General features: G+C 37.3%; 1 protein-coding gene across 4 annotated transcripts in view; it reads left to right on the forward strand.

The window, feature by feature from the left end:
* The window catches only part of CSNK2A1 (casein kinase 2 alpha 1), a 51,772-nt gene that overhangs the window by 22,929 nt on the left and 5,103 nt on the right, over positions 1-23,740 (forward strand). For 3 of the 4 annotated variants that reach the window (XM_063098536.1, XM_063098522.1, XM_063098529.1), the window contains 11 exons: positions 4,978-5,189; positions 7,226-7,337; positions 12,513-12,614; positions 13,136-13,186; positions 14,620-14,679; positions 16,133-16,216; positions 18,217-18,327; positions 19,887-19,988; positions 21,155-21,255; positions 22,174-22,322; positions 23,443-23,529. In XM_063098536.1, the coding sequence (XP_062954606.1) occupies positions 5,089-5,189; positions 7,226-7,337; positions 12,513-12,614; positions 13,136-13,186; positions 14,620-14,679; positions 16,133-16,216; positions 18,217-18,327; positions 19,887-19,988; positions 21,155-21,255; positions 22,174-22,322; positions 23,443-23,529 (1,060 nt within the window). In that variant the 5' untranslated portion in view covers positions 4,978-5,088. The remainder of the gene's footprint in view (positions 1-4,977; positions 5,190-7,225; positions 7,338-12,512; positions 12,615-13,135; positions 13,187-14,619; positions 14,680-16,132; positions 16,217-18,216; positions 18,328-19,886; positions 19,989-21,154; positions 21,256-22,173; positions 22,323-23,442; positions 23,530-23,740) is intronic. The other variant, XM_063098545.1, reaches the window with a different exon arrangement.

Here is a 23,740-nt window from a genome sequence, read left to right on the forward strand (position 1 = left end):
GTGCACCCTATATTTTGGAGGCAACTTCATTTTCATTTCATTTTTTAAAAATAAACCAACATTAATCTGATCAACAAATAATGTTTACTAAACATGCTACAAAATGTCAAGTCTTGAGGTGGGTATTATAAATTAAGAAGGTAAATTATTAGCTTAGTTGGTTAGAGCACAGTCTTATAACACCAAGGTCATGGGTTTGGATCCCCATACTAGCCCGCTGCCAAAACAAAACTAAAAACCAAACAAACAAAAGAGATAAATTAGACATGGATCTCGACTTTGGGGATAAGGGTCTAATAGGGAAGTTAATATTTGAAGACTAATGTGTATATATGCAGTAGAAGGTGATGAATTTTATAGGGATGGAAAGACCTGAACCTTGGAGGCCAGCTGATTTGGCTTTGAATCACCACTCTGTCTGTGCTGGGTATTCTGGTCAAGCTACTGAATTTATTTAGGCTGATTTCATATTTGTAGATTAGGGAAAGTAATGCTTGCCTCATAGAATTGTTATTTAAAGCTGAGAAGCTCTTTTAGCAGCAGACTAGTAATATCTAACTGCCTATTCAGAATGTGCTTTTGAATCTCAACGCCATTTTAGCCTTAAGTCCCAAACCTACTTTGTGAGCTCTTTTTCAGAATTTTTTTTGTATCCATTAATGGCACCAACAATCTGTCAAGCCAGAAACCTAAGAGATCACCCAGAGCTATTGATTTTACACCATAAATTTTGTTCCTTATTTCTGCTGTGCTACCCTAGATCAGTCTGTTGTCATTTCTCTCACATAGGCTACTGTAACAGCCTCTGTCTCCTTGAATCCTGTCCCACACCCAGCCAGAGTTAAATGTTGAAAAGTGTACATATGGGGGTCACTTCTCTGCTTAAAACTTTTCAGTGAATTTCCATTATCCTTAGTCCACAGGCAAAACTGAATGGCATACTTGTCTCACCACTGTTCTGCCTTGCTCACTCACTGTTATATTCCTAAGGCCTACAATAATAATAATCATAGTAGATGCTTATATATTTATGGGATGGACAGAGGAAGGAATGTATGAGAGAACCGAACCAATAATTGAGAAATTTAGGCTGCCCATGTTTTCTTCCTACATTTACAAAGGTGCAAGTTGAAAAGTATTTCTGAATAAAATGTTTATCATTATGACATCTCTTTCCTGTGTTTTCACATCCCCTCCTTATCACCATTCCTTCACCCACCCTCACATCCCTCTCAGCACCATTTTAAATGTTGCAGAGCCACAGTTCAAGAACCCTCTTATTTTATTCTCCCCATGTAATTGATGAGAGCCAACCATTTGAAATTCATGTGAGTGCCTCTCTTAGTGTAAGCAGGTTATGTGGTATGCATGACAGTAAAGTGAAGTACCACTTTGGGATATAGCAGAACAGTTACCTAGTTGCCTTCCCAGTGGAGAATCAAATCCACCAGTTTATAAATGAGGTCCCAGCAGATGAAGCCCAAAGCTGTAAAGGTCATTCAGACAAGTACTTGAGAATCTCAAAAGTTTCATTAGTAAATTAGTCTTGCTCTGCACTTCACAGAGAATGCCAAGGCCTTAAGAGAGCAGAGGAAGGCTGGGTGATAATATAGATACATGGGCTAGTAAATAGGAGTTGGGGAGTGTTTTCTGTGGGAGTTGGGTAGTTCCCAGGGAGAAATGAGAGCTCATTTTGTGATGTCTTGTCCACCTATGAGTTAACTTTCAGAGGCTATAAGTAAACTACAGCTCCTAAAATTTTTGTGTATTGGAGAAAACTAAGAATGAAGATTCCAGCCTTTTAAAGATAGATTTCTGCTTATTAGCTTTCACTACAGAGCTATGGCATAGTAATCATTTAATACTAATTTACATGTGTTTGGCGTTTCTAAGCCCTTCTGGAAGATCATCTCACTTGATCTTCCCTTCAGTCTGCAAGTGTAGTTAGGCAGGTTTTATAAGTGATGAACCAAAGTTGGCATAAGCTCAGTAGCCAGTTAGGGATTTGGAGTCAGGACTCCTACTTTTTTCATCATTCTGTTGCTTCTAGTCCCAGTTACTAAGTTTGTGTTGGTTTTACAGCTTCTTAAGCTGAAAAGGAAAGGGCTTTGAGATCTGTAGATGAAGGCTGTCCTATAGGTATAAAATATAAACCAGAGACTAAAGAGAAAGAAATTGTTTCTTAGAGAAGCAGCTGAGCATGTAGAAGTTTAGTATCGTTAAAAGTTGTAAACTCCTGGGGACAGTATTTCTGTTAGTTTCAGGCTGTTATTTATACTGTTTTGGCTCTTTTCACACACACTCTCTCCCTTTATTCTAGTGCCTTTTGCTGTTGTCAGTGCAGGCATAGTAGTGAGAAAAAGTCAGCAGTCCTACAGCACAAATGACCTTGTTTCTTTGGGAAAAAGTAAAATTTCCTTCTTTCTCATTTTTTGCTTTGGGGTGTGGGGGTGTGTGTATGTGTGTTTGCTTACACTTTTAACCAATATTAGGTGAAGATAGATTAATATCATTCAGGATTAATATCCAAGAAATAAATATTTGGAAATAATTTTAAAGACTGTTTTGGTATGTATTTGAATGACTTTGTTGTTTTCTGAGCATTTAAATTAAGATCTTTTGATCTCATGTATTTGGGGCAAGAGCACTAGTATCATTGATTGTGTTTGTCACACAGATGAAGTACAGCATTAATTCTCTCTTGCTATTCCTCAGAAAGCTTAAGCCACTGAAACCCTGGGCATAGGGAGCGTCTCTTTGGGCTTATATTCTTTGTGTATGATAGCTATGCTGTATCTTAAATACAAGTTTGGAAAAACAAGCAGTTTGTGGTAAACAGGTCTCTTAGAGCCCTCAAATAGGCACAGTTCTAACCAGTTTACATTAATTAAGTCATTGAATCCTCACCACAAACCTATGAAATAAATGTAGTAATCCCTGTTTTGAAGTCTGGGGCCAGGGTGACTGGTTTGAATCTCAATTCCTCCTACTGTGTTTCCTTTGGCAAGTTACTTAACCTTTCTTTACCTCAGTTCCCTCTTCTGTAAAATGGGGATAATGGTAATTTCCTTGCCACTTCCTTGTATGAAGAGGATTAAATGAAATAAATTGTCATAAAGCACACAAAGCAGTATCTGGCACATAGTGAATGCTTGTAGGTGTTAGCTATTGTTGTCTAAGTAGTTTATGATTACATGGCAAAAAAGATCACTGCCACAAGAATCAGAAATTTGGTTTCTGGTCCTTGCTCTGCTATTAATTAGTTATGTGTGCATACATGTGCCTCTTTTGGGGCCTCTGTTTTTTTTTTTTTTTTTTTTTTTTTTTTACGCTCATTGCTTTAAACTTTTTTGAAAATAATTTCAAATTTACCTGAGACAAAAATAAAAGTTGTATAGCTATGACTGAAAGCATAGCTATGACAACAAACAAAACAACCCAATTAAAAAATGGGTAAAAGCCTTGAATAGACATTTCTCCAGAGAAGATAAACATATGACCGATAAGCACATGAAAAGATGCTCAACATCATTCATGGTTAGGGAAATGCAAATCAAAATTATAATCAGTGAGATAGAGATACCTCTTCATACCCATTAGGGTGGCTATTATCAAAAAAAGGTATACACACCTTGGGCAGACATTTTTTTTCTAAACCATTTAGGGGTAGGTTACCTTATGTTCCTTTACCTCTAATTGCTTCAGGAAAATTTCTTAAGAATAGATATATTAACTACTGTGATTATGTACCAACTTCATAAATTTACATTAGCACAATATTTAATCTATCTTCTAAATTCTAGTTTTTTCAGTTTTTTTTTTTTTTTATAGTATAACACCTCCACCCACCCACACACACAGTACAGGGTACAGTCTAGAGTGAGATATTGCATTTAGTTGTCATGTATCTTCAGCCTCCCTTTGTCTTTTATGATTGACTTATTTTAGGAGTACAGTACTCCCTTCTGCCTTTTTAATGGATGCTTCCTTGTTTTGTTTGCCCAGTGTTTCCTAGTAATTAGATTGAGGTTATGCAATTTCAGCCAGAAAACTGCATAAGTGATGTGTTATCAGGTTATCACATCTGGAGAATCAGTACGTTTTAAATTAAATGCATAGTAAAGGGAATCAACAAGTGCTATGGGAATTTCAGAGGACAGAGACAAAAAGATTGGAATAGTCAAGATAGACATTTAAAAGGAGACTGTTTTGATAGAAAGCATATTTCTAAAATTTTACTAATGTTCTCTCAGTGTCAAATTTTGCATTAGCTCAGCTACTGTGTATTACTGTCTTATATTAGTTTTTATTAAGCTCACTCCTGTATTAAATAAATCAGGAGAAAATTATTGGTTCCTGTTTTTAAGTTTAATGATGTGGGGTATATCTTTCAAATGGTGATTAAGGGCCTACTGATTATTACATAAGGTTCCCCAAATGATTTAGATCAATATAAGATGACATTGAACTTTGATGTAAGAGAACAAATCTTTATTCACTTCCTGGTTTCATCAAATAGTAGTCAGACTGACAGTTTGTACTCTCGACTTTGCTACCATTCTAGAGTCTTTTAGTGCCCCTACTTGATTTGTAGAAAGCTGTTGGAAGCAAAGTACTGTTCTTGCCAATACCTTTTATACAGTGTATAAGTAGTGGTAGTCCTGATGCATATATCCTCAGTGCCATTTTTTCCTTCCAGGCTATCTTGCAAGGAACATCTAAACTTTCCATGGGGAGCTAACAGGCTACTTTGCAGAATATGATTAGGGCCAGTATCAGTTTAAGTATTTTTCTTGGGGGGATTTTTTTCCCGTGATAGAGAAAACACTGTGGTTGACACAGTTGGGATATAGTCATTGGTTACCAGTTAGGAGCTAGAGATATATTTTAGGCCATTATTATTTGTAAGATGATTTTTTTCCTCCCATATACTTTTTAAAAATAGTTGCTTGGCCTTTGTGCATTTTGTTTCTACAGTTTGAAGAAAACAGGTCTGAAACAAGGTCTTACCCTCAGCTGCCTCTGAACACGGTGACTGCCAGATCTCCAGACATCAAGTCCAGCTTTTTGTCTGCCAACCTGTCTGACATGTCGGGACCCGTGCCAAGCAGGGCCAGAGTTTACACAGATGTTAATACGCACAGACCCCGAGAGTACTGGGATTACGAGTCACATGTGGTGGAATGGGGGTAATTGTTTCTGTTTACTTCCCTGTACTCACCCAAAGGGCAGAATCTTATGGAGTAGTTGAGTAATTTGTCAGGAAGCCTCACTGACTTCTGCTATAAACCTCAAGATTGAAGCTCAATCTGTATTTTCTTCTTTTGAGCTGCAAGTTTGGTTCTGTAGTGAAGAAGCAGAGTATTGCTTTTGCAAGTTACCAGTTTTGTTGAGCTTACCATTTAAAAGTCACTTTAGTCTCTTATCTTTGTCTCTAATTAATATATGCTGTGTACAGAGTTGGTAAGAAAGAGTTGCCTGTCAGCTTGCGTTTCAAGCTAAGGGCATTGCAGATAGGTGAGAACTGATACTTGAGACTCTCAACTTCAAAAACACCAAACTCTTACATAAAGTATTTTTGAGGTTATTGAGTGATGTCACATGATGATACTGAAGGATGAAACAGTTCTCCGGAAATGTGTCCTCTTTCTGATGAGAAGCAAAATTAAATCCTTAAACATTTGCCCTTATCATGCGATTAGGCATGTGTAACATGGAATTCAGCCCAAATTCCATCTTGAACAGTTGTAGTCTGCCTGAACAGCTGTGTTTGCCCTCCTTATTCTCTGTGCAGACTCATTTGGATGTTTGCATTTCTCATCCCAACGTGGTATGCATTTAATTGATTGGATCATACTTTGTGTGATAAAAGCATTTTGACATCCAAGTGCAAAAGAAAGCAATTTGAAAACTCATATAGCTACAGATCCCATATGCTATATTTTTATATCTGACTACATGCAATTTCCATAGCCTGTAAGTAGTTAAAGACTGTCTCCCTAAATTGTCTTAGGGTGTATTTTTAATCCTGATTATTCCATGATTCTTAACAGTAAGTATGTTGCCTCTGCATAAGAGGTATTGCATTCTTTAAGGATATCACCAAAAATCAGTGATACAATACCAATAAATGTTAACACTATTGATAATTTAACAATTACCCTCTTATGTCACAGGCTTTGGACTCTAGGTAATACCTATGTTTTACTGTAGAGACCTCAGCCACTGTCTTCAAATTCAGTTCTTTGTACTTAGTTCTGCTTAAATGGCACCAAACAGCCCTTTTTAGTTTTTGGCATGGTATCATTTTCTTGCTTGCATTTGTTTTGTATGCCCTCGCACAGGAGGAGTACTCAGCCAGAACTAAGAGCTTCCTTCTCTTAGAACTGCCATGATTAACATTGTCCATTCTTCTTAGTACCTTTTGCCTTCTCTGTTTATTTACTTTCTTTCTTGCTGCTGGAGAAAAATGAATGGTTGATTTGGTACATATTGGATTCTTCAGAGAAATGTCCTCTAAGTTGTAAGCAGGAGCAGCGGGGAAATGTTGACATTTCCCTCATTCTTCTTTACCTCTGTTTATCACCTCTGATGTTGCTTATTGGTCACAGAATATGGGTAAAAGTAGAGGAAGGGACCCCCAACTACGGTCCATGATTTCTAGTGTGGTTTACAAACTTCATTATATCAACTATCCTCAGAGCTTACCCTGGATGGCAAGAAAGAGATCAAGCCTATATATTTGAAAGCCACTTACCTGCAAAGAGGCTCATTAAAAATCAGCTGCTTCCAAAATGTGGCCAAATTGAAATATTCTTACAACATGTATTGTGTTCCTGCTCAGTGCCAACACTGGGCTGGGCACAACAGAATGGGAATGTATAGAAATTATTCTCTAAGGGAAAGCTGCCTGTTGTTAGAGACAAACATACATAATAAACCCTAATACAAGTTAGTTGTGTGTGGTTTGCCAATAAAAGATGTAAGCAACTTGGGATTTGGAAGGATCATTGAAAGACTTAACATTTTTCTAGTTCTAGAGTTTGGAACACACACATTTTTGATTGGCCCAATTTTTTAAAAGTGCAGTGAAACCAATTTGGGAATTATTTGAAATACCTCTTATTTCTGCTACTCCTACTGGTAATAGGGTTTTGTAAGTCGAATTGGTGCTTGATAATTTGAACTTTTTAAATCATTGTGACTTTGACTTTTTTCCCCACAGAAATCAAGATGATTACCAGCTGGTTCGAAAATTAGGCCGGGGCAAATACAGTGAAGTATTTGAAGCCATTAACATCACAAATAATGAAAAGGTTGTTGTTAAAATTCTCAAGGTGAGTACAAGAAGAGAGAGATAATTTCAGAGGTGTTTGGAATACAGACTTTTAAAAATAACAGTGATGCCTTTTTAAAAATAGCATTTGAAAGTTTTTGGAGTGCTTTAACTCCATCATTGTATTCCATGAAGCCGAATGGCTTATGCTCATTTGACAAATTAGGAAACTGAGGCGAGAGAAGTGATTTGACTCAGGTCATACAGCTAGGTTGTGGCAGAGAAGGGGAGTAAAATACAGTCTTCTCTCTGCTACGTCTTAATATTGATTTTCTGTATTTTTAATTATATTCCATGGTTTTGTTTTCAATACATAAATCATTGCCTCTGCTTTGTAAGGATGAGGAGTTATGAATAGAGACCTGAAGGGAGCAAAGCAGATGACAGCAATACAGCTAGTTTGTGTAATCGCCCATGTTTAAATGGTGTGAGTGGTATACACTGAAGCAAACTGGGAAGCACATGTCTCTTCAAAAGGAGGTAGCTGCTTCTCAGTTGTAGCTGATTATTGCCCTGTAGTAGTATAAGTCCAGTGTTGGCTTGATACTCTATTTTGCAAAGAGAACCTAGAAATTTATATTTGTATATGAATTCCCCTGATTCTTAAATGGTTCAAGATTTTTTAAAAACACTGCACAGGTCACATGTGGCCAATGGAGTACCAATACATAACTTGCAATTTAGTTTTAACTGTACCGTGCACTGTCTTATACTGGGAACTTAACATATAGTTTCTTACCACCAGAATGTTTTCATATTTGACACTAAGAAGAAGTTTCCAAACTTTGTTAATTTACAGCATTTATATTGTCTTAGTAATTTTTTCATGGTACCCCTAAGTCAAAAGAAATATCTAATAGTTCTGTATATTAAGAATCTAGGTCCAAATAAGTATTTATATTTTAACCACTTGATAGCCATTTAAAAAGCTATACACATAAATTAAAAGAAAAAAAATTTATTCTTATATAACTATAATTAATTACTATTAGAATATGTGCACCTGTTAGTCACTGCACAGCTTCTCCAAAGTTGGAATCAGAATGGACACTACCACCCTCATTTCCTGTTCACATTGGTTTTTGCCCAGTATTTGCCTTTTATCACAGCAACTGCTGAAAACCCAGCTTCACAAAAATATGCCCTCAATAGAAATGTAATGCAGTGTAATATTGAAACTATGAACTACCTCAACCTGGTAGTGCACTCATTGTCTGGCATATATCAAGTATTGATTGGTGTGTTTCTCTCAAAAATTTAAAGTATCTTACAGTACCCCTATGAACTTGCTGGGGTGCCTTGTGTGTCTTGTGAGAGCCAAAGAGTTTAAGTATTTATAGCTGTCTTATCACATGTAGGAAGAGAACTAGGCTGGAAATTAGAACACTTGGATTTTAATCCAAACTATAAAATTAATTGGGCATGACATGAATGTTCATCTATGAAAATGAGATAATCTTGCTTTACCTACCTTTCTCAGGGTTGTTACAGGATCAAATATAAAATGTGTATAGAAACATACTTGGAGATGGTCTATGTAATTGTGGGATAGTATTCATATGGAAATGTATATGATAAAATAAGGTGATATATTATTTAGAGCCACATGAAAGGCGCAAATAGTTGTTGTATAGTTCAGAGAAGAGTGGTAGTTATGAAAAGCTACCTGGAGCTGTTTTCAGGCTAAAATGCATGGAGGACTTGGATATGTTGGGTGGGAGTGAGGAAGGGAAATATGCTCTCGAATGTACCAAGATAAGAGGAAAAGGAAGAAATAAGTGAGAAATGTTTTGTGTAGATGTCATGTTACCATACACAGGTAAACTTGGAAGACAGATTAAATTGGTGAGTGCCTAGAAAAGATCATCTCTGCATTTCCTTCCAGTCTTAAGTTATATGACTTTATTTCCTCCAGGTAGTTGGGAGCCATTGATGGTTTTGAGTGAAGGGTGATTAAGAAAGATTTTTTTAAGCTCAATTTTCCTAACTGTACTAGATATTTTACTTTAACTATATAGGTAGATGGTGTAGATATAGATGAAGTTCCTTCATACACTACTATATTTGAAATTTTTAATTTCTTCTTTCTGTTTATCTTACAAGACAAAAGTTGTATTGATCACATTAAATTAGTGTTTAGGTCATCTGCCTGGTCTGTCACGAACCAGTTTTTGTAAATTTATAGATTTGAGGGATTCTGTACAATAAAGGTTTTTTTGTAAATCAGTAGCTTTTTGTCATAAGCCAGCAATTGGGAAGTAGTGATTTAGTAGAAAACAGGAGGTAGATTGATGGGTTAGTCTCTGTAGGGTGGAAAGATCTCCCACATATTCTAGCATATCAGAAAGATCTGAATAGTTCAAGTAAGAAGAGAAGACTTCTGATCACCTTGTTTCCCAGCCAGTTAGTATACTGAGTTCTAATAAAAGCAAGGCTAAGAGTCTGTGGAAGTTACTATTAGTAAAACAGCTTCAATTTATTGGGTGACTGTTTTGCATTGGGCCCTTTTCTAACTGTGGTATATAAATCACAACAACTCTGCACGGCAAGTAGAGTCCCTTTTCAGCAGTGATAAAAATAAGGTTGAGAAGCATTTAAATGCTATTTTCCCAACACAGCTACAAAGCCAGGTTTTGAGGACTATTTCCAAAACCTACTTGCTTTCTGCTGTACCACGTACTTAAAACTCCAGACGAGGTTAAAGAGTTTATAGTATTGTTTCATAGTTCCTAGACTTGGATCATCAACCTAGGAAGTATCTAAAAAATAGCTCCCCAGTTTCATTGTCATGATTCTGATTTAGTAGGTTTAGATGGGTCCTGTAAGCCTGTATGTTAAAAAATCCAGGTGATTCTTGACCATCAAAGTTTAAGAACCACTAATCTTGTTAATGAAGAGATGAGATATACTTAAAACAATTTCTAAGAATTGTGTGCAATGCATCAGCAGTCTGAGTTGACCAACACCCTAGGAAAGACCTGCACAGTCCGTTATAGCAGATATGGGTCAAATGTGGCTAGACTGAATTGAGATATGCTGTAAAGGTAAAATACACTAAATTTCAAAGGATTAGTACAAAAAAGGATATAAAATAGATGATTAGTAATTTTTTATATTGATTTTATATGTTGAAATGATAAGAACTTGTATCAGCTCGATAAAATATATTATTGCAGTTAATTTTGTCTGTTTTTTTTTTTTTTTTTTTTTTTTTTGGTGGCTGGTTCGTATGGGGATCTGAACCCTTGACTTTGGTGTTATAAGGCTACAGCTAAAGCTAACTCTGACCAACTGAACTAATTGGCTAGCTCCTTTTTACTTTTATTTTTGGCCACAAAACAAGTCTTAATATATTTTAAAAGACTAAGATCATAGAAAATGTGTTCTCTGACCAAAATAACAGAAGGAAATTTAGAAATTTCACAAATGTGTGGAAATTAAACAACACTCCTAAATAAACAATGGGTAAAAAGAAAAATCAGGGAAACTAGAGAGTACTTTGAGATAAAAGTCAAAGCGCAACATATCAAAATTTAGAGGATGCAGGACTCATGCAGTGCTTAAAGGAAAATTTATACTTGTAAACACCTGTATTAAAAATAAGAAAAATCTCAAATCAGTAATGTAAACTTCTACCTTAAGAAAATAGAAAAAAGCAAACTAAACCAAAAGCAAATATAAATAGGAAATAACAAAGATGACAACAGAAATATATGAAATAGGGAATTAAAAAACAGTGGATAAAATCAACCAAACCAAAAGTCGATTCTTTAAAAAGATCAACAAAATTTGCAAACCTTTATATAGACTGACCAAGAAAAAAAGAAGACAGAAATTACTAAAATCAGAAATACATCAGGGGCATGGTAGAGCAGTTGCTTCTTCTATTATGCTGGAATGGGCCCTGAGGAGAGAGACATACTCTTTCTCTGGTCTCCGCTCGTGACTTTCCTTGTGTCACTGCAGTTGAGTTTCTGGTGGGTTGCCTGCATGGCAGCTGTGGCTACTGCTGTGGTGTCAAGCTGCTTTTGCGGCAGCCGTGGCTGTGGCAGTGGCTGTGGTGGGCCACCCGTGTGTAAGTGGTGTTTTCGGTGTATTCCTTGCCTGCTTTCAGGCAAGAGGGTGGCCCTCGGCTCCTGCCTTGGACCCCAGGCTTACTCTGTTTCTTGCCTGCTTCTGGCCTTTGTACTTTTTTGATGTGATACTAGAACATTTAAAATTACATATGTGGCTTGCATTATATATACATATTTTTTGGCCCAGCACAGTTTTAGGCTATTCAGAAGGAAAGCTTTATGAAGGAGGTACAGTTGGACCAAGGCCCTCTTCTGAAAAATGAAAAAGATTTCTATACCAGAACAGATGTAGAAAGGATAAGTGAGGACAAAGGAATGTGGGAGATATACCCTAAGGACTCTGCAGAGTAATCTTTTTAGAATGGAGGGATTGATTTACAAGAGTATTGGTGATAAGGCTAGACAGATACTGTTATGTATTATGTCCCAGCCATATTCTGAGGTCTTTTCGTATACCTAATTTGATTCTTATGACAATCTTATAGCTACTCTTGTTATTCATTTTACACATAATGAAAGGCTTAAAGAGATATAATTTGCCTGTGGGTACACAATTAACAGTAAGTGAAGGCAGGATTCACATTAGGTAGTCTGGTAGGTTATAAAGGTAGGATTTGAATTAGACGTTCTGACCCCAAGGCCCACACTTACCCACAAGGTTATGCTGCCCAAAGATGTTTTAGCCATGCTTGCTGTTGGCCCTGATTTCCTTTAGGGTGTTATAGACTTGGAGGAAGAAATAGAAAGGGCCCATGTTTCATCCTAATTGATAAAAAGTTTTTAAAGATATACCATAGTATTATTGACTGTTTAAATTGCTAGTTTGTAAGGTTTTTAAACATTGACATATTGAGACTGATGATCGAAATTAAATGCTAATTCGGCAAAGGTCTGGTCTTTGGAATGGAAATCTTGTTTTCTTTCCTTTCACCATTTGTAAGTACCTGCAGAGTGCCTGGCACGGTGCTAGGAGAAGGGTATTCAGAGTCTGACACTTTTGCTTCCTTCAAGGAGCTCATAAGTGGACGATTTATGTATTTAGTAAATGTTGAAGAACTCTGAAATAATTTTTTTCCACTGATGTACTTTTATCCTTTCAGCCAGTAAAAAAGAAGAAAATTAAGCGTGAAATAAAGATTTTGGAGAATTTGAGAGGAGGTCCCAACATCATCACACTGGCAGACATTGTGAAAGACCCTGTGGTGAGTGTAGTAGGCATTAGCAAGGCCCACCAGGGCTGAGCTGGTGTTTGACCTGGAACACAACTGGCCTCTTTCTGTTCCCCCTCCCCACCCTCACCATTAAGTCCTGCTTTAAAAATACCTAATTAGATATACCATTAAACTAGCTTGGGTCTTTCTTTCAAAGAGACCTCCACCCACAGACTATTTCTTATTCTTCTAGGCTAAGAGACTGATAGCACTGGAAACTGAAATGGGTTAATCCATTTTGCAAACTCAGGTCCGATGCCGATGGGCGATGGGCGCATTGTCGGGCTGCCTAGAGCCTGGTGAGACTTCAGCTCCATGTCTTCTGTTTGAAATCCATCCCCAAAATGACCAAAGTGTGGTGATGATCAGAGTGGGGAGGGCTTGTAGCAATAGAGGGTTTCTTACTACTGAGGCGAGGACTGCCAAATTCACCACACAGCATCTGCAAACATTGTGCCCCCTAAAGCTGCCAGGGCTATTGCTAATATGTGTTTTCTTTTTCTTTCCCTTAGTCACGAACCCCTGCCTTGGTTTTTGAACACGTAAACAACACAGACTTCAAGGTATAATATACAACTAAACATTTCAAGCTGTTGGGTTTTTAGACCATGTAGAAACCCTTTTAGGGATGATACTGTTAGAAGAGCTTGCTTCTAACTTGTTTAAAAGAGCTTTTCATCCTTACATTGCTAAATTGTAGGATTAAAAAACTCTCATATAAGCAGTATCCACTTTCTACATCTTGGTATTTTGCCCTTTTATTTGTTTAGTGCTCTTTTTAATGACCAATACATTTACTTCTCAGCATCTTTACCACTCATTTGACAGTTTCTGCTGATGTACAACCTAATAAAGGCAATAACACATGTTCACTCTGGATCTGGCCTTATGGCAGTGTTCAAAAAGGAATATATTGTGTATATAAAAGTAGGGACTACTTATTCCTTAGGATTCCTCAGAAACTCTGAGCTGTACATCTTTTTTTTTTTTTTTTTTTTTTTTCTTCCTTGTTGACTGGCCAGTACAGGGGGTCCGAACCTGTGGCCTTGGTATTATAAGGCTGCACTCTAACCAACTGAGCTAACTGGCCAGCCCCTTGAGCTGTACATCTTAAAAATTGGGGATAATGTCAAATTCTACTATACTACAAACCTCTACAACGGATATCTCTGAATTCCACCCCATCCAGTGGCCTACTTAATTCAAATACTTCTCAATTCCAGTATGACAAAAGAATGTAGACACTCTCTTGAAGTACAAGTTGTAAAGGTATTTGACTTGCCTTTGCACCAGTCCAGTATCAAGAATGTTATATATAAGTAAATAGATGAATTATTTTTTGCTCATAGTGGTAAAGAGAAAAAACTGTTTTAGAAGCAGAACGATAACTTCAAGAAAATCTTTGTCAAAGGACACCATTAACCATTTGAAGATATGTACATGTAAAAAAATTCTGCAACTCTTTGGAAACTGGAAAGGATATATAACAGTTGTTCACAGAGTTTACTTTTAAATTGGGACAGGAATGGTTCTGTTAAATTAGCTCAACTGGTTTGGCATCATGCCATCTGCATACTCACTGGTGATCTGCAGTGCCGACTATGTGTGCCAAAGATGATTTATTTCCCTACTAATGAGGCTATGTATTTGCCAAAATGCCTTTTATGGGAAGGTCTAAAGGTAAATGAAAAGCAAACTAAATTGTAAATGTGTATCAATGTATTGTTTTATGTATATATATTGGTATGTTCCCAACAGTGGATTATAGCTTCAGCAATATGAGCTTAAGTAATTCTTCACTTTTAGGTGTAGAGTTGAAGACCCAAAGTATCTCTTTAAAGTGAATGTTATTTTGGAGAAGTAGCAATGAACAGACAGATCTTGGAACAATGGCAAATGAGCCAAGTCATGGTTTGAATTACTGTGAATGAGGATGAGAAATTGCCTTCCTATCAGCATTATTTCATGGCTCAAATGTTGCATTTGTCTTTAACAGCAATTGTACCAGACGTTAACAGACTATGATATTCGATTTTACATGTATGAGATTCTGAAGGTAAGGGGACCTTGGATACTAAATAGCTTTAATTCGGTCTTGCCTTTGTGAAAAAGTCCAACTGATGGTAGTAGAAAAGCCAGTGAGTTAACTTTGTATAGTATGTGGAAAGAAGGGGCCTCTCTCTATATATAAATTTTTAATACATTTGTAGTATCAGAACCCTTGTGCTAACTTAATGGTTATGGAATGGCGTCTCGTAGGAGTATAATTTAGAATGCTTTGAAAAGGGTTTTTGGAAGAGAGCTGAGACCAACTCCTTAACAAATATTTGTGATCTCTTTTGTGCTCCTATAAGTTAAAATTAAGTTGTCAAAACTTGTAAAAACAACTCCTGATGTGCTGGCTTCTGGTTTCATTTAAGATTCAACAAGTAAAACAGTAAACTTTAAATCGGCCCTCAAAGGGTCATTTTCCTAAGAATTATATAAATCTCTGCTTAGGGATTGCTGATTGAGAGTAGACTTTGATTTCTAAAGTGGGATCACCAAATATCTTGTTCCCACATCAGCTTTATAGATGAGAGAATTGCTAAGAGTTGGTGAAGGTTTCTTTCTAAATAGGGTTGACATAAAACCTGCTGTTTGAACCTTAGAAGTACCCAAGAGATTGTGCCAGCAGAGATATTTGATCTCTGCATTGACTCATGAAGTCTTGTGACAGGCAGGGCTTCAGAAAGTTATAGATATGCTTGCCTAGCCCTGGGAACCTTAGGGAACCTAAGTTACCCTTCAGGAAGGACAAGAACTTGGCCAGTGACATCAGTTGACTAAAAGGCTGGGATTAACAAACCCCAAAGGTTATGCCACTCAGTTCACCTTAGTTTGAGGTTGAAAACTGTTTTCAAATTGGATTTGATGACCTAAGTCAGGGGTGGCAAACTTCTTTAAAGAGCCAAACGATAAATATTTTAGGCTTTGTGGGCCATAGTGTCTGTGACACACTATTCAGCTGTGCCATTATAGAACAAAAGCAGCCATAGATAATATGCAGACAGATAGATGTGTCTGTGTTGTAATAAAACATCATTCACAAAAATGGGCAACACACCAGATTTGGCCTGTGGGCCATAGTTTGCCATTGTAGACTCTTAGCTGCTTAAAAATTACTATTTTTCGAATAAGAGGTTTTGTAGTACAGACAACTTTTCTTTTTTGAGGGGCCTATGATTGTGAAAATAATCTAGGCTTTGGATGAGAGGGAAAAACTGGAAGTGGTGCATTTGGTATACACTCTGGGTTTTTTTGAACAGAAAGGATGTTGAAACAATTGTGTCCAGGACGGAACTTAAAGTTCAGAGAGCTGAGTTTGTTTGACTGGGATCTTGAACAAGTCTCTGTTAGGGGTGTTGTAGGGCTGGAAGGAAAACTTACATGGAGGAAAAAGTAAAGGACTTTAACTGTTAAAAAAAAAATCACTCCTATGCAAGCTAACACTTTCCTTTCTCCCACAGGCCCTGGATTATTGTCACAGCATGGGAATTATGCACAGAGATGTTAAGCCCCATAATGTCATGATTGATCATGAGCACAGAAAGGTAAAGTAATAGACTGACAAGTCTCATTTATCTACATGATGGTGTTGGGCCATCTTCAACACTTTATCCTTAGTATCTGTCATAGTCCCTGGTAGCTGTTAGGCACTTAATAATTGGTGAATGGATAAATAAATGAACAAATCACTGTGTTTAAGCCGTTATTCATATTCCTAATACTATCAAGAAGGAAACAGATTAGTATAGTGTGCAAAACATTCATCTTAGCTGGGAAAACTGGCTTCTAGTCTTATTTACTGAATAACTAGTTTCCAGAGAAACTCCTTTCTCCTCATTTGCCTTATTTTTCTTACCTGTAGAATGGGTGTACCGCTCTGCTTGCCACTAGGTTGTTGTGGGAATTAAATGTGTGCGATTGTGAAGTAGATGAAATATTCAGAAAATTCTGCTGCTGTTAGCAAGTGTCATGAGGCCTTTGACCTCTACAAATGCTTGTTCCTGAGAGCTGTAATGGCCACATGTTTTATCACATTTCGGTTTTTAAGGTGACCAAGCCCATCTTTTTTAGGAAGTGTTGACTATCTTTTGTAGAGTTTTGGAACATAGGTGCTTTTCTCACACAACTAGTATTTTTTTAGACACTTACTAAGTAACAGGCACTGTTCTAGATGTCTGTGTGGTGATAGAATAGTTCTATACCTTGTGGTGGAGGTTATATGAATCTTTGCGTGTGATAACATTGCATATATTATACCCACATATAAGTGCATGTAGAATGTGAAATCTCAATAAGATCTGTCTGAATTGTGCCAATGTAAGTTTCCTGGTTTTGATATTATAATGTAGTTTACATAATTTACATTTGGGGGAAACTGGGTGAAGAGTACACAGAACCTCTACTATCTTTGCAACTTCCTGTGAATCCATAATCATTTAAAAATAAACAGCTTTTAAAAAGGATTGTTCTGGTTGCTGTGTAGAAAATAGAGGACAAAAGTGAAAGCAGGGTGACGAATTAGGAGAAAGGGCTATTGCAGTAAATCAGACAAGAGATGATGGTGGCATGGACCGCAACAGTGGCAGAGGAGGTGACAATAATGGTCAGAATATGATAGAGCCATCAGGACTTGTTGACAAATTAAATGCAAAGTATGAAGAACAAGAATCCAGAGTGAGTTTTAAGTTTTGGCCTAAATAACAATGAATGGGATCACCTTTAACTGAGAAAAGGGAGACTGAGTGGAGCTGGTTTTGTGGGGAATAATCAGAGGTTTAGTTTTGAGATGTAAACAGTAAACTTAGTGCCAGAGCAGTCAGGCATTATTCTTCAAGGCCTACTGTTCACTTCACATCATGGTCATGCTTTACACAGTGGTCAAATAAGGTTGCCTCTTGTCCTTCTTGTTCTTTTTCCACCTTCAGGACACATTTTGGTAAAAGCTGTATTGTATGGCTTTTCTGTTTCTTCATTCACTCATCAAATATTTCATTTTTCTCCTGTATGCTGGGAATTATGTTGAATTCTGAAAATTACAAAGATGAATAAAACAGTCCCTTCCCTCAAGGAATTTACGGTCCGTATTGAAAAAGAAAGGTTGAAAACATACAATAAAAAGTTATAGTTTCTATTAAAGAAACGTATCTGAGGTTCAGGCCTGCTGAAGGCAATGGTCAGTTCTGAAGACTTCATTGAGGAGCTAACTCCTTATTCCAAGAAATAAGGAGATGTTCATCACTAGGAATATAGCTTGGATAATGGGGACATTTTAGTCAGATAGATGACCAGTTTGAGAAATTCACAAAAGCACAAAATGATATTGTGTCTTTCAGGAACTAGATTATGGAGAAAGGTGTATGTCAAGCTAAGAAGTTTGATTTTTATCCTAAAGACTATATAGATAAGTCAGTGAAGGGGTTTTAGTAGAGAGTGACATGGCTGGTGTTTTTTGAAGAGTATTCTCATGGCAGAATGGGGGTAGCTTAGAGGAAAATAAAATTGCTTGTGATATTTTTTTTTTTTTTTTTTTTTTTTTTCCTTTTAGCTACGGCTAATAGACTGGGGTTTAGCTGAGTTTTACCATCCTGGCCAAGAATATAATGTTCGAGTAGCTTCCCGATACTTCAAAGGTCCTGAGCTACTTGTAGATTATCAGGTGAGAAGAGAATGGCAGGTACAATTTCAGTCCCATGTTTATTTTGCACATAATTTGCAAAAAATGTCATTTTGTGCCTTTTAATATGGGCTATTTATGCACATCCATAGCTGTCCCTTTTATATGAAATGTAAAATACAAATCATCTCAATTCATCTACTATAACTTGTGTTGTTTTTATTGTGATAATGTCAGTAAAATATGAATAGATTTTCATTTGATCCTAACATAAGGGAAAGTATACACTTAGGATACTTTTTCTAATCAGAAATTCAAGAACTACTTTGAGAATTGTAAGCTAGTTTTAAGGAACTTTGAGAGTAAACAAGCATGTTCTTTTGTGGTTTTCCTAAAGAGTACACTAAATATAAAGACCTTCCCTCCTCCCTACCCCTCAAAAATCCCTCTTTCTCTTCAGAAAATAGAAAAAAGAACCAAAGAAGTAATTTAGTAAGATTTGCCAAGTATTTTAAATATCTAAAAATCATTGGGAGTACCTTTCATGCAGTCTTCCCAGATTATCAGATTCCTTAAAAAGTTTTATCAGCACTGCACTCTCCCTTTTTTTTTTTTTTTTTTTTTTTTTTTAAGATAACTGGTAAGGGGATCTTAACCCTTGACTTGGTGTTGTCAGCACCATGCTCAGCCAGTGAGCTAACCAGCCATCCCTATATGGGATCCGAACCCATGGCCTTGGTGTTATCAGTACCGCACTCTCCTGAGTGAGCCACAGGCCGGCCCCCTTAAAATGTTTTAGACTCTTGTCCTAGAAATATCTTTTCTGGGATCTTAAGACTATAACCATGAGCTCAAAAAGCATTTTATGCATAAAAATATTCTTTACTACATTACTTATAATGAAAAACAAAATACTACTCTATTAAAGGGGAAATTAAGGGCCAGTCCGTGCCTTACTTGGGAGAGTGTGGTGCTGATAACACCAAGGCCCCGGGTTCAGATCACTATATAGGGATGGCCAGTTAGCTCACTTGGGAGAGCGTGGTGCTGACATCACCAAGTCAAGGGTTAAGATCCTTACCAGTCATTTTTTAAATAAAGGGGAAATTAAAGATAAAATTCTGAAACATGTATGTAATAAAATATTAATGGTACACATTAAAGGTTTCCATAGGCTAACAGTTTGACACTTTTCCTTATGTAAGTGAAAAAGGCAATTCAAAATAGTGTGTACAAATTTTTTTTTTTTTTTTTTAAAGATGACCAGTAAGGGGATCTTAACCCTTTGCTTGGTGTTGTCAGCACCACGCTCAGCCAGTGAGTGAACCAGCCATCCCGATATAGGGATCCGAACCCATGGCCTTGGTGTTATCAGCACCACACTCTCCTGAGTGAGCCACGGGCCAGCCCTTACAAATTTTTTTAATACTGGGTGAAAGAATGCATAGAAGAAAAGACCGAAAAGAAATACATGAAGATGTTATTAGTGTTTTGACTTTGAATCAGTGAAGTTATTTTTTTAAATAAAAAGCAGTTTTTTATTTTGAAGTGACAAGTCTGGAGATTCATGTGTAACAATGAGTTTTCTTTATTTAACGCAGATGTATGATTATAGTTTGGATATGTGGAGCTTGGGTTGCATGCTGGCAAGTATGATCTTCCGGAAGGAGCCATTTTTCCATGGACATGACAATTACGATCAGGTGATATAAGTTGTTCCCATTAAGAAACTTACTGGTCTAATGTAATGATGGCCAGACCTGCCTACTCATTAGAAACCCCAGTGGGTCTTGCTAAAATACAGATACCTAACTACCCACCTGAGATCTATTAATTCAGAATCTCTGAGGGTGGGGAATAATTCACTGCTTGTGACATTGATCCTCAGATTGACTTTTTAAGAACTACAAGTATAGCCTTTTGAAAACAGACTTTTCCCCCAGTCTTTTTTAGTTTGCATTGCTTGTTTTATTGTGAAGAATACATATAAAATGTTTTGTAAAACATAATGTATAATTCAAAGAGTAATATTGAAATGAACAGCTATGTAACTGTCATCGAGATTAAAAAATGAGACATTACCTTAAAATCTCCTAACATGAGCCTTCATTAGAGTTGGGAATGTTTTCTTCAATATATTCATTTATATGTGGTATTTGGAATTTCTATGATCCTTTTGTCTCTTTATACGGATTGAGTTGATGTGTAGCAGTAGAAATACAGATGACTAACTCCACTTCCCCCTTGAAGATCAAGGGGCCATTTCATTCAAGAGAACCTGGAATGATTCCAATACTTTGTGGAAGGTACTGTTGCCCTATTCCTTTGAGCACAATGGCCATTTTTAATAAGTCAGAGCATACCACCTGAATTAAGTGAAAGTCAGCCACTCTCTATCAGATGCTACATAGGAATGAGGAATACAGGAAGAAAGAAAAAATAGTCCTTCCTCTCAAAGGAAAGGAAATTAAACATGGAAGGAAATAAATTGCAGTCATAGCTGACAATAGAAGTGTGACAAAGTACAAAAGGCAGTAGTGCTGAATAGTGTGAGTGTGAAAGGGGAGCTTACCAAAAGAAGTGACATCTTCAACTGGGTTTTGAGGGGAAAAAAATGAAGACTTCACCAGGGAGACATTTCAAAAGGAAAGCAGTTTGCTTTTACTAACACTTTCATGTTGATTTAGGGAATTTTATGTGGAAATCCGCTTCTGCCACATGCAGAAATTTGAAGTGTAAACTGTTAGGAGGTAACCCATTCATACCTGTAGGCATGATGATCCCTTTCTTTTAATTCAGTCATGGTTGATTGTTGGTTTAATCATGTAATGTGCTTGTGATGTGGGTTTTTGTCTTTCTTCAATACTAGTTGGTGAGGATAGCCAAGGTTCTGGGGACAGAAGATTTATATGACTATATTGACAAATACAACATTGAATTAGATCCACGTTTCAATGATATCCTGGGCAGGTAAGTCATGGAACAAAATTTGTGCATCGGTGGCTTAAGCACTTTTGGTGTGAACTGGTACTTTGAATCCTCAAAATAGTTATGTTCTCTTTGCCAAACTTCTCATATGTCGGTGATTCGGTGCTGCAGGATGCTGTATTGAGCAGGACTGCACTAAAAGCATTGGATTAGGCTGGCTGGTTAGCTCACTTGGTTAGACCTTAGTGCTGATAACACCAAGGTCAAGAGTGTGGATCCTTGTACTGGCCAGCTGCCAAAAATAAAAAATAAAATAAAACATTGGCTTAAATGGCCATTTTCCCAAACTCACAGGAGTCTGAGTGTGGGGATAATAGAGGACTCCTGTGAAATGAATGAAATGTAGGTTCTAGTAGAAGGGTTACAATTGAATCAAGAATCAAAGTCTCTCTTGATTTAGCTTGCATCTTTAGAGGACAAAACCCTCTCCAAGTAAAAGAAATAGAAATAAAAACATATGCTCCAAAACTGATATGCAATGACTCTGACAGTAGTGACTAGACAAAATACTAATACTCTAACCACTTAACAGGAGGAGCTGGGCTTACCTGAAGCAAAGGCTTTTGCTTGCCAGGTGGCTGAGATACCAGAAATGTGTGTGGGGATGGGAAAGAGGCCTGGTTAGCCCAGCTGCCTGACCCTCTGCTGTACAGGAGCATTTACATCTTATGAAGTAACCTGAATTATGTTTCTTTAAATTGAGAAGACCCAGATTTCACTTTTCTGCAACACTGATTAGCTTTGTTGTCCCTCCAGTGGCATAGTGGTACGAGACTACTCTTGATTTTTGATCTCTTTCTGCTATTGGCTGGGCTCCTAACCACTAAGGAAAATGTAGGAATGAAATGTTGGGCTTCTCTACCCCGTGGTAGTTTCTCATTCCCCCTTTTGGCTCTGCAGACACTCTCGTAAGCGATGGGAACGCTTTGTCCACAGTGAAAACCAGCATCTTGTCAGCCCTGAGGCGTTGGATTTTCTGGACAAGCTGCTGCGATATGACCACCAGTCACGGCTCACTGCAAGAGAGGCCATGGAGCACCCCTATTTCTGTGAGTCCAACGGTCTACTCCACAGATCCTATTTAACCCTCCCACCACTGCCCAGCAAACTGTAGGCTATGAAGAAAGCTTTGGGCCAGGGTTTTACAGAACAGACTCGCAGTTTCAGCTCCCGTTAGCTCACTGCAAAGTTAGTTCACCCACACTGAGCCTCAGTTTTTTCAAATGGGAACAGTAATGTCAACTGTCTTACAGAATTGTTGGGAGGATTCTTGTCTGACAAAGCACCTGACACAGTACGCCAAAGTAAACTTGTTTCTTACTGTGTAGGTGACACTTCTGTGCTTGGTCTGAAGTGGTTGAATTAGAACAAACTGCTCTATACAAGAGTACTTCTAAAAGTTTGTGGAAAAATAGAATTAAAATATAATATGAATCTTTCCATGAACTTTTTAAAGTGCTCTTGTATCTGTTCTGTTTCTGGCAATTATTCATTGGAGAGAGCCAATGGTGCTTGCAAATCTTAATATTGTGTGAACATCTTGACTTAGGTTTGTGAGTACAGCTGTGCCATCCTGGGTGAAAATGCCACTTAGACCCATCCCATCTGTGATGTCAGCTTCAAAATGAATTGTTCTTTGGGGGATGGTGGAATGGTTTTGTAGTGAATCAGTATGCTTTTGTCTGGTCTCCTGTACCTGAAGCAGAAAGACTGGTTGATGGAGAGAGAGGTCTGTGGTCATAGCACTAACCTGCACAGATCTATAGCTTTGACTTACATGGCACCATGCTGACCAGCTGAGCTGTGGACCGCTAAAACCAGTTCACTCTGATAATATATTACTCTCTTGGTAAGGTTAAATTGTACAAGTATTGTCTCCATTAAATCCTGATGAGACCAGCTTCATTTTATATTAGCTCTGCTATGGATAATTACCTCATCTTCCTACCATTTGGTGTAAGAGTTGGCCTTTACCACTGTTTCATAGGAAAGATATTTCTTATTTTATACTACTACTCTAATTCATGGTGAAGGCAGTTGCCACCCTAAGTTCTTCTGGGAATTATATGGAGTATAAATAAAATGCAAAGGTGGCTACTTTCAGGCCCCTAGACCATTAGTTTAATCCTTCAAGCAAAACAGCGCCTAATCTTTTTGTCTCTTTTCTAGACACTGTTGTGAAGGATCAAGCTCGAATGGGTTCATCTAGCATGCCAGGGGGCAGTACACCTGTCAGCAGCGCCAATATGATGTCAGGTCAGTTCTTTGGTAAATTTCCATTAAAAAATGTGAAAGTCAATTACAGTCAGTCTTTTGTAGCCATGGGTTCAACATCTGCGGGTTCAACCGACCACAGATTGAAAATATTTGAGAGGAAAAAAAAATTTTAAGTAATACAACAACAATAAAATACAATACACATTTTAAAAATACAGTGTAACAACTATTTACATAGCATTTACATTGT

The sequence above is a fragment of the Cynocephalus volans genome, chromosome 1 (assembly GCF_027409185.1).
Source record: "Cynocephalus volans isolate mCynVol1 chromosome 1, mCynVol1.pri, whole genome shotgun sequence".
In the NCBI taxonomy this organism is placed as follows: Eukaryota; Metazoa; Chordata; class Mammalia; order Dermoptera; family Cynocephalidae; genus Cynocephalus; species Cynocephalus volans.